Here is a 13,770-nt window from a genome sequence, read left to right as displayed (position 1 = left end):
AAAGCTATTATTTTCACCTCTGATACAAGTTGTTGAGACACTCCTTCCAATGAGTCATTTCCAGTTTCCTCCAGTTAATGATCTGCTGTCCGACCGCCAGTGATATATCAATCATATTGTTCCCTTTATGGGCGTTTTTGTTCCATTCTTCTATTTTATCTCTAAGAAGTTCCAAACCGGTCAGGAATCTCGACACTGGGCTGGTAATCGGAAAACCGATTATTCTGTCTACAATTATGATAATCTAGAAACATATAACACATTTATTACATCGTAATTAGAGTTTATAATCCTAACGATTTTGATGCGAGTTAATGGGAATGTATGAATGTGTTGGTCTGTCACGTTAAATCTATTGAACGGATCTTTATGAAACTTAACAACAATGTGCTTTGACTTTACGGGACACAATTATCACTACACTCTAAGTGGTTTGCTCGGTACCACCATATAACAGATGTTTGTAGCATAAAGTTGCGTGATATAGACGATAGATGTCGCTGAAGCTTCCTTAATATATCTATTATATATATCTACATTATGGAATTCGATCTGAACACAATACTGTAGGTAACGCGGTCGGCGTCACGAACGGAAACTAGTATTACATAGTTACACATACATCTTTCAAAGTCGGAAAGTCTGGCCATTGATCCAACAACTCATTAGTGGCTTCTTTGACTCTTTCTAAGAGGGGAAGACATTCTCTTGTTTCGGAAATCCAAGGTGAGCGGTAGAAGTCAACTTTTTGACCTGTTCCACCTAAAACATAGAAACATTACAAGATTACTCGAAAACTTACTATAACTATGATTAATCCTCCTCGTATCGAGGGATTTTTCATTTTATATTTTCCATTTGAATTGAAATTTCGGAAAGTTGTGTATTCAAAAAATAGCCACCAGCAATAAAATTAGCATATTTTAGACACTCACCAATTCCATCGACTTTGTTTTTAATATGCGACACTAGCACCATTAAGCTGGGTAGAATGGTTCCTTCGAAAGTCACATCCAACGTCTCCCACGCCCCCTGTATAACCCTGCTAAATGTTGGATAACGCAATAACAGCGGAGTCACAACATCATTCGCAACCAACTTCTTTGGGCTGGATAACCATTGCGCGTTTGTTAGATTCCGTACGAAGTTCGAATGCCATCTGTATATCAGGGAGACGTCGTCAGGGGATAACAATAGTTTGGGTTTGATATTCCTTGGTTTGTCTTTCCTCTGTTCGAGCGTCGGCGGTTTGAACTCCGCGAAATCGGAGTCGGAGTATGAAGGGAACATTTCCCTGATCTCCTCCTGCGCTAGAGCTTCCTCGTCTTCGTCTTCACATTTCGATCTGGAACATTGAAATTGCATGAGATACAAAGTTTTCAATACCTATATTATGGTCCTTGTAATATAGAAGATAGATAAAATACTTTAGGTAACTATGAGAAAAATGGCTTAATGATAGAAAATTAAATTGAAAGTTAGTGTAGAAACAGGATATTATCTTACTTGGTAACATATAAGGCCTCTTCATCCTGTTTTTGTCTCTCAATATCCTGACGTTGTTTCTCCCATGATTTTGTAATAGCGTCAAGTGTTGTGAGCACGGCCTTCAAACTAATTTTATCAATTCGTTCCATGGACAAGCTGTGCATACTGAATTCTGATAGATTCATTTTCAATACCCTATAAACAAATCCAATTAATATGTCTATTTAATTTTCTCATCAATTTTTATTATGTTACTTACTCAATATATTCCTGTTCAGTTTGTAACACAACATCACTTACAACATTCCTACTCAAGAGCTGCTTAAAATTGGATGACAGGTATCTATTAAGATGCTTTTCCCTTGAAGCTAGAGACGGTATAGTATTGGGATACACTAGAAGAGACGTCAACATTTCAGGCAAAAATGGACCTTGTTGGATTTTCACAATATATTCTCGAATAAGATCCTTTAATGATGTAACACTGTAGACTATTTGAGACAGTGAACTTTGTAAGGGTTTCGCTAAGTCTGGGAAAGCATCGGAATAAGAGACAATCTTTTTGCTGAACGCATTAACAGAATGCAGCCACGAAGTCGTTTCCGTCAGCACTGTTTGCGCGTTTTGTAATTGGTTTTGGGCTTTCTCGTAAGTGCCGCTTTGTATAATGTCGTACATTGTACCGCATGTTGACAAAAGATTGGTATACAGGGTCTTGACCGATTTATCCGATAGGACGGATTTTGTAAAGTGCTTGCAATCCTGTAAAAAAATCCTAATTAATTTATAAACGAATTGTAAGTATAACGATTTAAAAATTCTTTAAATCTTATTTCAATTAGGTAAAAAATGTAAAAAAAAGTTTTTTAACTTGCAATTCATATGTAAGGAATTTAGAGTCACACGTGGCAACACAGAAGTGACTTTAAACCGACGAATATAGATTTTTGATCATATTTGTGTTTAGGTTAACATTAACATAATTCTTAATCCAATAAGGCGCGCCCGGAAACAGACAGTGAAGTGAAATTTTTTATTCTTAAACAACAGTTATTATACAACATAAAAATCTACGTTTACGTGTCTAAGGAGACATATTTTAACGTACGTGCTTGTTTTACGGGTATAGTTAATTATGTAAGTTCAAACCTTTATAAAGCTGGTGTAGGATGGTTCCTTAGGGCGGAAGGTATTCCCTGAGGCGTATTTATGTACTCTCAACGCGGTCTCCTCTTTGAGATTCATGATAATTTCGCAGTAGGGATGTACATTCTTCAGCTTTTCCCTGTTTTGTTGTCTGAAACAATCCATGGTCACCTCGGACGCCGTCTCTATGTTCCTATTCTCACTGATCCCGCCCGATATAGTCCCATGAAGGTAATACACGCTCAGTAATTTATTGAATATATCTACATCTTCCTCTATATATTTAACTTTGAGTCTGTACTTTTCGACGTGGTCTATGGGACTTATTTCTGCCATTATTCTAAGGAACAGGAGACTAGTCACCAGTGATAATTCAGCCGTCAATATTTTCGTTTTATCCCTCATATGACTTTCACTTTCGTTTGCGACAGAGCCCGTAAGCTGCTTATACACATCGTTAGCTTTGTTCAACATGTCTATAATATTCGCGTCTCCTATGAAATATAATTGTATCTCTCTAGTTATGACGTCACAGTTATCTATTATACTCTCATTTACTGTATAATTTTCTGAAATTATGTATGACAGACAATCAATGAGCTGTTCGTATTTTTTTATTTCGAATATAGCGTCCGATTTTCTGTAAAATAAATAATATTATGTTAACATATATGCGAAGATTAAATAATAAAATTGCAAAATATAAAAAAAACAATAATATTTACAATTTCAGTAAAGCCGTTGAGTCCAATGTACCGAAGTTTTTCCATAAAATATTCAAAACAGTCTGCAACTGCTTCGAATACTCCGATCGGTCCTTCAGAGCAACGCTTTCGTATGCCATGACCGAATTAGAGGCTGAAATAACATTATGAAACCATTTTAATGATGCAAACCTGAGGCAGTTATCGAAAAGTTGAAACAAATGCATTTGAATATAATATAAAGCTTACCCGTGACGTCCAAACATGTGGTAAGATTTTGAAGGTAGAATGGCATTAAGGAGAGATTCATAGAGAGTCTTGAGCTGTTTACAGGGATGGGGTCTTCTGAATTTAGAAAATCATTAATCTTTAAAAACGGTACAGGATATGTAGCGGGCGAGCTCACTAGCATTCTATTCAATTCTATCCAAAAGCCAACCGGCAACGACGATATGCTAAAAATAAGAGAATATTATATAAATAGAATTATTGTTAATTAACAGTGATTGTTGAATCTTACTGACTTACCCATTGTCGAGTTCTTTATTTGTTTCAAGAACTGTTCTTATAACTTGCAACTGATTCAATAAGGCGGGTGGAAATCCTTTGATTACTTTTCCTAGATGGATTAGACTAGACATAATCTCTTGTATGTTAAAACGGATATCATTCTCGAATTCGTAGTCTTCGTCGGAGAACTTGTTAATTATTTCTAGAAAATGCGGCTGCAATAGGTTTACAATTCTCTGTATCACATATGCATTGATAGGAAGAAGTCTTGCTTCTGATAACAATTTCTCTGACTTTGTATTTGATGTCAACAGTGCGAGCTTTTCTTCGAATTCGTCAATTGTTTCTTGGTTTGGTACGTCATAAGCTAAAGATATATCTGATTTATATATTTGAGATATGTTGCTTAGTTGTCGGTCGAGTGGTTCATGCATGTCCAAATTTATTTTATTGTAAATTTTTTCTCTGGCAATACATAATTCGTATTCTTCATGGTTTTTATACAGTTTTGGTTGACCGTAATACTTCCTGAGCTTTTTGCTAACTTTGGCAACATTCGAATTATCCTTGGCAATGTTTAAATCCAATTTATCCATTTCGACTAAGAACTTCTTCGAAACATTCTTTCCCCCGAGCAATTTGAAAAGTCCTCCAAGCAAATACTTTTGCACCCATTTACTATGAACATTTAAAAATGGAATTATCTCCTCTTTCAAAATAGGCGTCTTTTTGCTTTTTGATGTTTCAAATATGGGCATGCTAGTGATCTTAATTAATCTTTCTCTCCAATTTAATAGTTGTATCACTGAGCCCACTGCTTTATCAGGCAACGATGGTCCAACCGCTTTAATTGTATTTTTTATATATTTGTCTATTACTTGAAGGTAAGCTTTGCAATTCTTGAGTATAGGATACTCTATAAAATCGTCTGTTAACTTTCCTTGGGATACAGCATTCGAATAATCCAAAGCAGAAAAGCCAGTGTTTTTCAAAGTACCGCTTAATTCAACGTCTTTTAATTGTATATACAGTAGAATGAAATTCGTGTTTAAGTTATGAATATCATCTTCATTTAATTTATATGCCTCTGGCAAAAATCTCTTATACATATCCATGACTTCTCTCGTCTTGAAATATTCATAAGCTTGCTTGTTCAAACCCCACGATAAGGATTTCAAATAGTTTTTGTTATGTTTTTGAATGCCTTGATTTATTATAAAATGAATTGTCTCTAATAGCTCCGATGGACACTTCTGGTATGATGTAAGAATGCTGAATACAGGATATAATGTACTCTCAGAAATTTTAACATTTGCCTGTTTAATTGCGAGATAAGCAATTTGCTTTGCGACTTCATATGCAGAGTACGTCGCAAGACCCTTTATTGTTAATGTATGGCTGACATCTTTGCTAACAATCGGTTCAAATTTTTCTGAACTTAATTCGAATTCTAAGGCTTTCAACATACTATTTTTCATTTCTGCTAACGATGTATTTACAGAGGAGGCGAAGTCACCGCCGGTTCTTGGTTTAATGTAAACATCTGAAAAACCATTCAATAACGCTGTCCTGCATGAAATCCCTCGTACCATTTGTTGCCACGTCAAATAAACGGCCTGAAGCAGGTGAGAAATAGTTGGTCTTTCTAATCCTGTAATTAGATTATGTATCCGACTTTATATGATGTATCAAATAAGATTTTATAATAAATTATTAATCTAAAATACTAATAAAATAACCCTAAGCTTACCTTGAATAAAATCAGTCAAGGACTCGTGGCATCTTATTGCTATGTCATGATACTGATTCGGAAGGCCACAGGATGACAGTAAAGCAACCAAGTCTAGATAGTCCATTGTTTCTGATAAACCCAGATCCAAGTCATCCGATCGATATAGGAAGATTTCTACACCTCTGTTCCTCATGGCTCTAGAGATTTCCCCGTATTTCGGATCCATTGTAAAGAATACCCTGAAGTTTGGATGCGGTTTAATTTCACTTATCTCACCTCTCTCTGGAACACTAAGCACGCCATTCGGTTCTAATAAACCGTTTAGTCTGTCTAAAACAGCTGACGACGTTAAGTTCACATTATCCAACAAAAGCCAGGATCCTTCAACCATTGCTTTGACGAGCAAGGAATCGACCCATTCAAATTTACCGCCTGCATTTACCGAAGATAGTTTTGATACCCTGTTTTGTAATTTTTCTAAATTATGCAAAATTTTTTCAACACGGTCCGTTGAAACGTAATAAAATTTTGCCGATTCCTGTATTTTCTTGCAATGATTAAGAAGAAATTTAATTTTTTTATTGAAAAGCTCAATGTCATCGCTACAAAATTTCTTATCTGTAGAATTAGATTGAATCGATTTGTACTGATGCAAGTTACTAAGTAACCTATTTGATTTCCATCCTTCTGTGTTTTGTTTTATCCATACATCTCTGGCAACCTGAATAGTTGCTGTTTCTATATCTTCATACAAATTCTCAATGTTTCTGTTGTAATCGACTTGCTCAAAGAATCCAAGAAGGTCTGAGACATCCATAGCTGATGTAACTGGGACGACGTGAAGATCATTTCCAGTCAAGTCTGCTAGTACTTGAACTATGCTACTTTTCCCAGTAGCCGTGGGTCCTACTAATATGGATAGCCACTTCATGTTAACGTTTTGTGCAAGCGCCTTCAAAGTGGGCAACTGATTTCGTAACAGCAGCAAATTAGTTTTAACGGATCTTCTATTTTTAAAAGCCTTGTCTTTGTTTCTCTTTATCATGACATCTCCTATAATAATTTCGTCTTCTTTGATATCTACCTGAGGGTTAGTATCACTTCTTCGGTATACAGGATAGAATATTTCGTCGAACGCTTGAATCATTCTTTGTTTGTCTTCCACTGTACGCATACGATTAACATACAACATATCGACGTATTTCCCTGGAGATATTCCTTGTCCGTCTTCAAAATCTTTTACAAGAGCTTCACACCATCTCTGTATATCTCGCAAGTTCATTTCCCAAGGTCCGCCTTTATGACCCCAAGTTTGTATTTCACAAATTTCATGAGCGACTTTGCAATTGAATTCAACTATTTTGTGTAAAATATCTTGTGGTAAATTGGAATATTGTGTTTTTACGATATATAACAGATCTTCTTTAGTTAACGTATCGATGTAGACTTGAGTGAATCTATTAAGGAATGAAACAGGTAATCCTCTTCTAGCTCCACCCTGTTTTAAAGGATTTTGACAAGCAAATAATTTGGTTTCCTTCTTAACTTTAAATGTTTTTCCAAGTTCAGGTATAAACACTTCGCCTCTGTGATCCAGACAAGCGTTTAATCCTTCGAGCACCGCTTGTGGCGCTAAGTTCAACTCATCTAGAAGTATCCAATCTCCATTTTGAAGGGCATTTAGAAAAGCACCTTCTTTAAACGTAAAGGATCCATCTTCAGAAGGTAAATCTGTTCCAAAGAGATCAGTGATGTCCTAAAAAAATTTTTTATAAATATTTATTTAAAAAAAATATCTCATTAAATTATTATAATAATTGTGTTTTACTTACCGTTTGATCACTCAAGTTAATGCGTATAACCTTGTGACCTGAGGACTTGGCTAAAGCAGTTACTAAACTTGTTTTGCCTACCCCTGGATTTCCTTCCAAAAGTATTGCTTTGTTTAACTGCAAACCACGAAGTAGTCGTAGTGTATTGGAACCGGTGGTAGGTGCAGTAAATGTGAATGTTTTGTCGCTGTCACGCGAATATCGTCCACAGTCAATATAAAACGGTTTGATTCCAAACTTGTTATTACTAATTTCGGATTTAAAAATTGCTTTTTGGTTACTAAGTGTATCCTTTAAACTTTCAGTATATTCGTTCCCAAATGTCTTTATTTGGTTTAATAGGAAATTTATGGCACTTTTACGTAATAGTAGTAGTGTATCAGATTCTATGTGTCCGGTGAGGGTTGTGCCAAAACAATCCAAAAATGTCATACAAGCACCATGCACGTATGCTTCTGGCACATCTAACAAACCTTTAGATACGGTCACATTAATAAATTGGACCCACGATAGTAAATCTCGTATGCTAAAAGGAAATTTATTGGTCACTTCTGAATTTTTCAACCAATTTGTGAAGTCTAATATGCAATTGCCAATGCCTGAACTTCCGTCTTCCTGATTGCCTAAAGCGATTCCTTTCCCAACACTTTTTTCTAGCACTTTTTGCAGGTCCTCTTTAGAACTAACACGATCACACCAAATTTCTGTAAAGCGATTACGGAGTGCTGGAGACAACTCTTTTTTACCGAAATCCCCACCAGGATTCATAGTACCGATAAAATGGAAACTGGATACGGCTGTTATAACAACGATATCTGAACTGTCTTCCATTCCTCTCTCGGATATAACGAGCTGCCTTTCGGGTTCCAGCAACGAATTCAATCTTTCTAAAACACTATCATCTGCCAACGAAATTTCATCGGCCAGAAACAGGTCACCATTCTCCATTGCTTTAATTAAAGGTCCATCCACCCATTCAAACAATCTTCCATCGTTATTGTATTGCCGAACTGGTCGCAATCCACCCAAAAAGTCAGAGCTCTCTGTGTGCATGTGACAGTTAACAGATAATAAATTCCTCTTACTCAATGTAGCCAAAACTTGACATATTGTAGTTTTTCCACAGCCTGTTTCTCCAACTAATAAAACTGGCTCAGAGAATATGAACGCTTTTGCGATTAGTACAGCCAGTCTTCTCATGTTAAATGTCCAAACAATATGAGAGAACGCGTCTAGTTGGTTACCAAGAATCATTTCTAGTATTGACTTTGTTACCGGAGATGTATTATCGTGCAAGCTAAATAAGTTTTCGGGATTTACTTTTCTCTTTATATGTTTTTCTATGACTTCTTCAATAATATTTCTTTCATCTGTTTGCCGGACCTTACCAGCCAATATGAGATATCCCTCGTCGGCTATATGTTGATCCCAATCGTAGAATTTTTCTGTAGTTAACATCTCTTTCGAGGCATGTTTATACCTTTGACCCCATCGGAACAAATCTCTCAGAGTAATAAAACCATCCTTTCCCTGAACAGCAGCCGAGCCACGCCTTCTAACTTGTAGTTCCGCCATTACTTCAATCATTCTTTTACAATATGTTGGCGGTATATGACATCGTTGGTGCAGTATTATTTCCAACTCAGCTCTGGGTATTTCATCAAAGTGTAGCTCAACAAAGCGATTCCTAAAAGCTCTCGATAGCATTTTACGTCCTCCATACAATCCTGGTGGGTTTTGCGTAGCGAATAACATGAAGTTAGGATCGGCTTTCACAACTTCTTGAGTTTCAGCTATAAACAACTCTCTATTATCGTCTAAGACTCGATTTAGCGCTTCAAGAACATCACTAGGCGCTAAATTTAATTCATCGAGAATAATCCAATAGCCTTTCCTCATAGCTTCAACCAAAACTCCTTCTTTAAACACTAAATTTCCAGTAGAATCGGTAGCGTACGAACCAATGTATTCTTGCAAATCTGTGTGCTCATGATTGTTGATTCTGACGCAATAATTTCCTGATGCTTTAGCGATGTACGTTATGAGCGATGTTTTACCAACTGATGTATCACCTTGAAGTAAAACAGGCAAACGTCCCAACGAAATAATCCGTGCAATATCTCGAAGGTTCTTTCGTACAGTCGATGTTAAAATATATCCGTCTGGTATGTCGATTGGCAGTTTACCTTGCGGTATCCAATGTCCTTCAAAGAGCAAATAGTTTTGACCGTCAACTTTAGGTTCCGGTATTTGTTGCTTTAGAATTGAATTGACATTCTTCTTTCCGATAACGGCTCTGAATATAAGGAAATGAATATGTAATTATTTAAACAATATTTTTTTTATATCTTAAACGTAAAGTGTACTCACTTGGCAATCATGGACTCTACTTTAGGATGTGATGACCTGTCAAGTTGTGTTAGGAAAGAGAGACAAAATGCTTCATACAATGATCTGGCCACAGTGCCACATTTTGCTTTGGCAGCAGCTGTTAATGCTCTACATAGAGTTCTCAATGAGTAGTGAGGAGCATTTCCTACAAAATGTATTATATACGTTATTTCAATTGGGGAAAAAAAAATTATAACGTTAAGTATATTTTCTTACCTGCACCATCAACTAGGTTAAGTTTCGCTTCCTTCTTAATACTGGAATAAAATGTGTAAATAGCTTCTAATGTTGCTCCACTAAGATTCATGTGATATAAATAATCACCGATGAGAAGCATTAAGTCATTTCTTTCTTTAAGTTCATCTATGAAGAACTCAGTGAATCTGTTCCTTAGACCCACCGGTAAATCTTTTTTTCCCACATCAGTAGCGGGGTTCATACAGGCGAAGAGAGTGAAATCCGGATGTCTTTGTATTGGCACTTTATCCCCTTTTTCTAATAAATCAATGCTCTCACTTTTGTCTTCCAACAAACCCGCTAAACATTCCAATATTTCAGCCGAAGCCAAGTTTATTTCATCGAGCAATACCCAATGCCCTTGTTGCATCGCTTTTACCAATGAGCCTTCAATGAACGCAAACGTCAATCTTGACGCGGATTTCACTTGCTGGTCTAATTTTGAAAGCTTATGACCAAACGCCACCCACACTTGTAACAGGTCGTGATTTTTCTCATTTGTCAATCTAGTGACGGCTGCTTTATGACTTTGCTTCATTAAGGCCAATAGAGATGTCCAGTTTTCAGTGTCGTAACAGGTATCTATATGATTAATGAATTTCTTATTTTTCTCGACGTTATAGAAAGCTTTGAACATTTTGATGTATTCTACTTTAATTGGTCTGATTACGTATTTTAGATCGACCGGTTTGTAGCCTCCCAATAAATCAGCTGAATCTGATTGCTGATTCATATTGATCACAACGAGTTTATGACCCGTTTGTCTTGCTAAATATTGTATCGATGAAGTTTTACCAGTTCCTGTCTCTCCCACCAAGAGAACCGGCTCGTTTGAGTTGACACAACAGGCTATCTTTTCTAACAAACAAGCGGATTGGCGGGTGAAAGAAAACACAACTTGCTTATTATCAAAATTAATCGACTCTACCCTCTTTTCATGTCTTGGTACCTTAGCTCTTCCTACTTCCAGTACATTTGGATGTAAGGACACGTTAGGTTTGTAATGTTTCACATAGAACTCTGATTTAGTTTCAACTATTCCCAAGCATGTACCAACTTTCTTAGCCAACTCTAATCGGTTTTCTGGGGAGGATATAGAACACGTAAATATATCCAGGGCATCTTCCAGAACTTTAATGGCTGAATCAGGACTAGATACATTAAATTCTACAACTGCTCTGGCACACCACTTCATCAAATCCCTTGTCGAAATGAGACGTGAACCTCTAAGCACAATATTGTTACAATCTTTTTCCGACCCAGAAGTAGCGTGTAAGGAAGTATCATGACTACCTACAGAGAACATCATAAAAACTTCAATCATTCTTGAGCAAATTGTTGACAAATTTGGATACTTAGTTTGTATAATTTCAGCTAGCTCATTCCTCGACAAGGGCTCAACGTTGATTTGGGTTAAATGTTTTTGTAACAATGTGCTTGAATTTGACATCTTCTTTTGAAACCCATAATTTGTAACCATTGTCCTAAGAGGGCAAATTTTTTGCATTATTTTAATGTTATCAACATAAGTTTTGGGTGGTTAACAAATCAAATCATATTTACCTCTGCGTAACAAATAGTTGAAAGCCGGGTGTGACCGGCAAGGAATCTCTATACCCAGGTACACACAAAGTGTTCCGTTCCAACAAGGAACTTAATGTAGATGCTACATCTAATGCAGCACAATCTATATCTTCCAACAATAACCAGTGCCCATTTTGAACAGCCTTTTGAGAATAAATTAAAGTAAATCAATAAACTTATCAACTAGCGAGAGTTACTTACAACATTTTCTCTTAAATTCCTGATTAAAGATGAGAAAGTTATTTTTGTATGTTTTTTCTCAAATACTGATTTTATTTTGCTTCAGTGCATATTATTTCTAATAGTTAAGTTTCAAAAAGATTAGAAATTCTAAATATAACATTAAGCAGAAGTATTTAATGTTTACCTCAGTTAATACCCCTGGTGCCCACACAAATTCTCCAGGCACATCTGTACATTGATGGGATCCCAGCAACATTCTTGAATCAGTCTGATCACCAAGTTGCACCTTCTTAAAGGCAATTCCTTTCCGACCAGTTATGGCTGCCAAGTGTTCAACTAGACATGTCTTGCCAGAACCCACAGGACCCATAAGTGACAAGGCTTGACCTGTAACACAAAACACAACAAAAAATTTGTATTTTTTCACATGCTCTTGTTCTAATTGGAATTTTAAAGACAAAACAAAGTCACATTAAAATCTTGATAAAGATTACATCAATGTAATTTTTTTCTTTTCTACTAGTTTTCAATTCATCTCATTTCAGTTATAAGAGATTAACCGAGAGATTAACAGAGCTTAACAATATAATAAAAAATTATGTTGAAAAAAATAATTTCATCGCTTAATTTACTACTAAAAACTTGTCTTTACCTACTGCTATATCTTCAAAATGAATTCTAAATAGCATTTTTTATTTATATTTATTTTCAAAAGATTAATAAAATACAGATGCTTAATGCTTTCTTACCTGAAGCTACAGCGAGAGCTAAACTCCTTAAATTATTTACAGTACTTTTAACTTGAACTAGCTTTCCGGGTTGTATATTGGTTTTATCATAAACAGGTAACATTATGCCACTGATGTGTACAACATTACTTGTGTTTACATTTAATTCTTCATCATTACCATTCATAATGTATATATCCTTAGAGTATGGAATGTTTTTAAGATCGTCTTCCTCACTCAATTTAAGGTTTTCGGTTAACAAATGTGATTGGACTTCCGTCATGTTAGTTAGAATAACAATACATTCTTTAACCATCCTGGCAACAATGGGTATTAAAATTAATATATATTTGATACATTGCATATACACATTTAAAAAACTTACCATCTTATCTTCATATCTTCATGGCTACTAAAATTTATTATGAATTTCGTCCAATCCCACTTTGATGATAGCTCATTTGGTAACTTTGATAGTAAAGCATAACAACAATTTACTATATGGTGATCGGTAATCTTTTGTCTCAAATCAAGTAATCTTCTCTTCTTTGGTGCCACATTATAGGAGTCTTCATGATGAATGAAAACATCATATGGAGGTATACAATTTATTTGAAAGTACTTAAGTGCATACCTGATAAGGTAAATATAAGAGTAAGTTATACAAATAAAGAAAGTTACATCATTTTATATAACCATGTTTAATTAATACTTACTGCAAAATGTCAGGATGATCACTTAGAAGTCCCAAGACTACTGAATACTCTAAATGACGAGTCTTTTCCAAGTCTGTACATAAATCATAATTCTGATTAGAAAATACAACTGTTAGTGGAATCCTCGCCGAAACCAATGCCAGAAGCAAATTTGGCAAATATTTTTTGAACAGTAAAACATCTTCAAAATTAGCAATATATTCTGATAGCTTTTCTATCAGAACATCTATTTTCATTACATCATTCTTCAATGATTCCTGAAAATATTTTTAATTATGTGTACACTTTTTATAAATGTATACTTCAGTAGGGATGGAATAACAAAGACTGCAATTCTGCACTCACCAGTACATGTTGACATGTTTTTGCAAGCTCAGAGTTTGTAGTTTCTAGTTCAATGTTTTTCAAAGCCACCAATAATGTCTCACACATTTTTAAATTCTAAAAAAAATATGTTTTATAACTAAAAAATAAAAACATCACTGCCGGTAATTCAATGTGCGCTACACGTGCCAATCA

General features: G+C 35.5%; 1 protein-coding gene across 1 annotated transcript in view; it reads right to left on the bottom strand.

Annotated features, from left to right (window-relative positions):
• Nucleotides 1–13,770, bottom strand: part of LOC116771829 (midasin-like) — a 24,736-nt gene extending 10,966 nt beyond the window's left edge. The window contains 19 exon segments of the mRNA XM_061528264.1: nt 18–244; nt 623–762; nt 936–1,345; nt 1,507–1,683; nt 1,748–2,250; nt 2,638–3,274; nt 3,360–3,492; nt 3,588–3,793; nt 3,867–5,499; nt 5,599–7,336; nt 7,413–9,708; nt 9,783–9,948; nt 10,020–11,524; nt 11,604–11,767; nt 11,992–12,194; nt 12,557–12,852; nt 12,921–13,169; nt 13,252–13,508; nt 13,597–13,770. Of these exon segments, the coding sequence (XP_061384248.1) occupies nt 18–244; nt 623–762; nt 936–1,345; nt 1,507–1,683; nt 1,748–2,250; nt 2,638–3,274; nt 3,360–3,492; nt 3,588–3,793; nt 3,867–5,499; nt 5,599–7,336; nt 7,413–9,708; nt 9,783–9,948; nt 10,020–11,524; nt 11,604–11,767; nt 11,992–12,194; nt 12,557–12,852; nt 12,921–13,169; nt 13,252–13,508; nt 13,597–13,683 (11,027 nt within the window). The 5' untranslated portion in view covers nt 13,684–13,770.

This window comes from Danaus plexippus (assembly GCF_018135715.1).
Source record: "Danaus plexippus chromosome 16 unlocalized genomic scaffold, MEX_DaPlex mxdp_31, whole genome shotgun sequence".
NCBI classification, from domain to species: domain Eukaryota; kingdom Metazoa; phylum Arthropoda; class Insecta; order Lepidoptera; family Nymphalidae; genus Danaus; species Danaus plexippus.
Note: the sequence above shows the minus strand (reverse complement) of the source record. Positions and strands in the feature narration are given on the sequence as shown.